General features: G+C 38.6%; 1 protein-coding gene across 3 annotated transcripts; it reads left to right on the forward strand.

The window, feature by feature from the left end:
- The first annotated feature begins 268 nt into the window (after nt 1–268).
- LOC113743459 (epoxide hydrolase 3-like) lies at nt 269–2,544 on the forward strand. Of its 3 annotated transcripts, none has more exons than XM_027271474.2 (3): nt 271–942; nt 1,703–1,845; nt 2,034–2,544. In XM_027271474.2, exons 1-3 carry the CDS (start codon nt 466–468, stop codon nt 2,278–2,280), a joined length of 867 nt encoding a protein of 288 aa, XP_027127275.1. In that variant the 5' UTR covers nt 271–465; the 3' UTR covers nt 2,281–2,544. The 3 variants fall into 3 exon arrangements, with proteins under 3 accessions (XP_027127276.1, XP_027127275.1, XP_027127274.1); XM_027271473.2 differs by having other exon boundaries at nt 274–942; nt 1,601–1,845; XM_027271475.2 differs by lacking the exon at nt 1,703–1,845 and having other exon boundaries at nt 269–942.
- The last annotated feature ends 459 nt before the right edge of the window (nt 2,545–3,003 follow it).

Consider the following 3,003-nt stretch of genomic DNA (forward strand, 5'->3'; position numbering starts at 1 on the left):
GAATTATAGTGTAGATTTTTAAACAGGCGGGAGTTAAATTTTTGCAAAACACGGATGAGATGATTCTTTGAGAATGCATTCATAGCAGCGCCTTCCCGAACCTCTTATGTGATATGCTAGCACAGTAGCACTTGGCAAACGTGGAATACTATCTTTTTGGTTGTTTTAGCCGGTGGGGACTCTTTTGTCACTTTAGTACATTTATTAGAATGGCATATTAAATGATGTTGCTTTTTTGGAAATATCTACGGTTAGCCAGCTCAGGAGTCAGGAATCCACTGGACCAAGAAAAAAGAAAAGCTAGAAGACAAACATATTTCAGGATTCCATTCCATGCCGGCTAAGACCATGAAAATTCTTACCAAGTCCTTACACTGTATCTGTCATTTCTACTGCAACTATTTACGTGCCTAAAATCGCAAGTTTATTCTCGCTTCCAACAGAGGAAAGAACTTAGAATCAAAGATGGATAAGATAGAGCACAAGAATGTAAGTGTGAATGGCATAAACATGCACATAGCAGAGCTTGGTGAAGGCCCTTTAGTTCTCTTTCTTCATGGTTTCCCAGAGCTCTGGTATTCATGGCGCCACCAGATCCTCTTCCTGGCATCTCATGGCTATCGGGCCGTGGCTCCTGACCTCCGCGGCTATGGTGATACCACAGGTGCACCTGTTAACGACAGCTCAAAATTTAGCCCTCTTCATATAGTTGGAGACCTCATAGCTCTCACCCAAGCTATTGCACCTGATCAAGAGAAGGTTTTTGTAGTTGGTCATGACTGGGGTGCGTTTATTGCTTGGCATCTATGCTTGTTTAGGCCTGATAAAGTCAGGGCTTTGGTCAATTTGAGTGTCGCCTTTTTCCCCAGGAATCCATCTTGCAGTTTGGTTGAGAGCTTAAGGAGTGCATACGGGGATGATTATTACGTGTGCAGATTCCAGGTTAGCTTGTATATTCTCTTCACGGAATTGTTATTCATTTGGATTTGTCATATTGATGGATCCTGTGTTTGATTCATCAACTTAATCGTGTTTAACCTGTTTTTTGGTCAAAGTTATGAGAGATTATTACCGGTTTTCTATAGTCTTCAGATGTTAGGCTTTCTTCCTACATGTATAGGATCAACTAGTGAGTCATGTGTTCTTGACGACAGCAAAACTAGGCCTTACGATTGATTATACTTTTGTTCTCAATCACTGTAAAGTTTTAAATTTCAACCAGTGAAAGAACGAGGAATGATATGAGTTCAATTTAGGAGCATTTTTGTACTTTAAATTTGCGGTTGAATTCTTGTTGATTTGAGAGTAGCAGCAGTTCTATGCACTCTGCCCTCTGTTTATTTGTTGACAAATGTCCCTGATTAATCCTTTTTGCCCCCCTAAATCCTATCTTTATAAGGTTGTCGCATACAAGTATGCATGATCAATTTAGATGCAGACAAAACAAGAAAAATTAAAAAGAGAACATACTAATGCCATCCTTGTACATATTCTTTGACTGTAAGTCCAGAAGTGGATGACAAGGTTGTAAGGTCTTAACCAGGCCTAAATCTATAACAACATGAAATACTAATGGACTTAATTTACATTTCTATTCCAGAAACCAGGTGAAATAGAGGCTGAATTTGCTCAGATTGGTGTTAAGAATTTCATAAAAAAGATGCTCACATACCGCACTCCTGGTCCTCTGTTCTTCCCCCAGGGTAAAGGCTTTGGCGATTCACCTGATACTCCAGTTGTCTTGCCATCCTGGTTAACCGATGAGGATGTCGATTATTTTGTCAGTAAATTTGAGAAGACAGCCTTCACCGGGGCAGTTAACTACTATCGTGCTCTGAATAACGTGTACCTATCGTTCCAACATTACTTGAATCTTGTGTTTTATATATATATATATAAGCTCACTCATTCTGTCTTTCATAAACTTACTGTGCTGAATGTTCTTTCCAAATCTAATCCACCATGGAGTTTGGAAAGTTGTTAACTTGCAACTCTTGAGATGAAGGTACTAACGTGGAATTTCTACACTGCAGAACCTGGGAACTTACTGCACCCTGGACTGGGGCTCAAGTAAAAGTTCCAACCAAGTTTGTTATTGGGGAGCTAGATTTGACCTACCATATGCCAGGAGTGCAAGAATATATACACAAGGGTGGCTTCAAGAGAGATGTGCCTTTGTTGGAGGAAGTTGTTGTAGTGAAAGATGCAGCTCACTTTATCAACCAAGAAAGGCCTGATGAGGTTAGCAAACACATCCATGACTTTATTAAGCAGTACTGAACCTGTTTTCTGTGGTCTCTTGGACAGTATCATGAGCCAGGAGATGCCATTGGCAGCCAACATCCAGGATCTTGTTTATCTGATGAATGAAGCACTCTCTCTCTCTCTCTCTCTCTCTATATATATATATATATATATATATATATATATATATGAGGATTTCTGCAATCCTTCACCAACATAAAGGTGATGCTAAGTATGAAAATTTGTGGATAATCTGTTAATGATATAATGATAAATAACAACATGCATTTTGTTGGCTTAGATCTTCCATTTTGTGAATTTTGATGCATGAGAATGAGTTCTCCATGACTCATAAATACATTTGGACGCTGGAATTTGCATACATAATCCTCAACGTTTTTTTTCCCCTAGAGCATGCACATACACTTTTGGTCTTTCCAAAATTTACAAAAGCATGTGGTTTGCACATTTTAATGTGCTTGCAATTTTAAAATTCCTAATTAACACTCAAATTCACATTTAATACTCAAATATAATTCACCAATTAACACTGAAATTCACAATTAAAGCACGTGGTTTGCACATTTTATTAGGTTTGCAACTTTTAAATTCCATTTCCTATTAAACGCCTCTCTAATGTGATATTGTTAGGCTCCTCTCCATTACAAGTGCTCTCCATTTTCCCTCAATACACTCTTGAATGATCGCCACGTGGATTTTCTAATCATTAGGGGCTCAAATCATTTCCATTAGCTTGAG

The sequence above is a fragment of the Coffea arabica genome, chromosome 5e (genome assembly GCF_036785885.1).
Source record: "Coffea arabica cultivar ET-39 chromosome 5e, Coffea Arabica ET-39 HiFi, whole genome shotgun sequence".
Classification (NCBI taxonomy): Eukaryota; Viridiplantae; Streptophyta; class Magnoliopsida; order Gentianales; family Rubiaceae; genus Coffea; species Coffea arabica.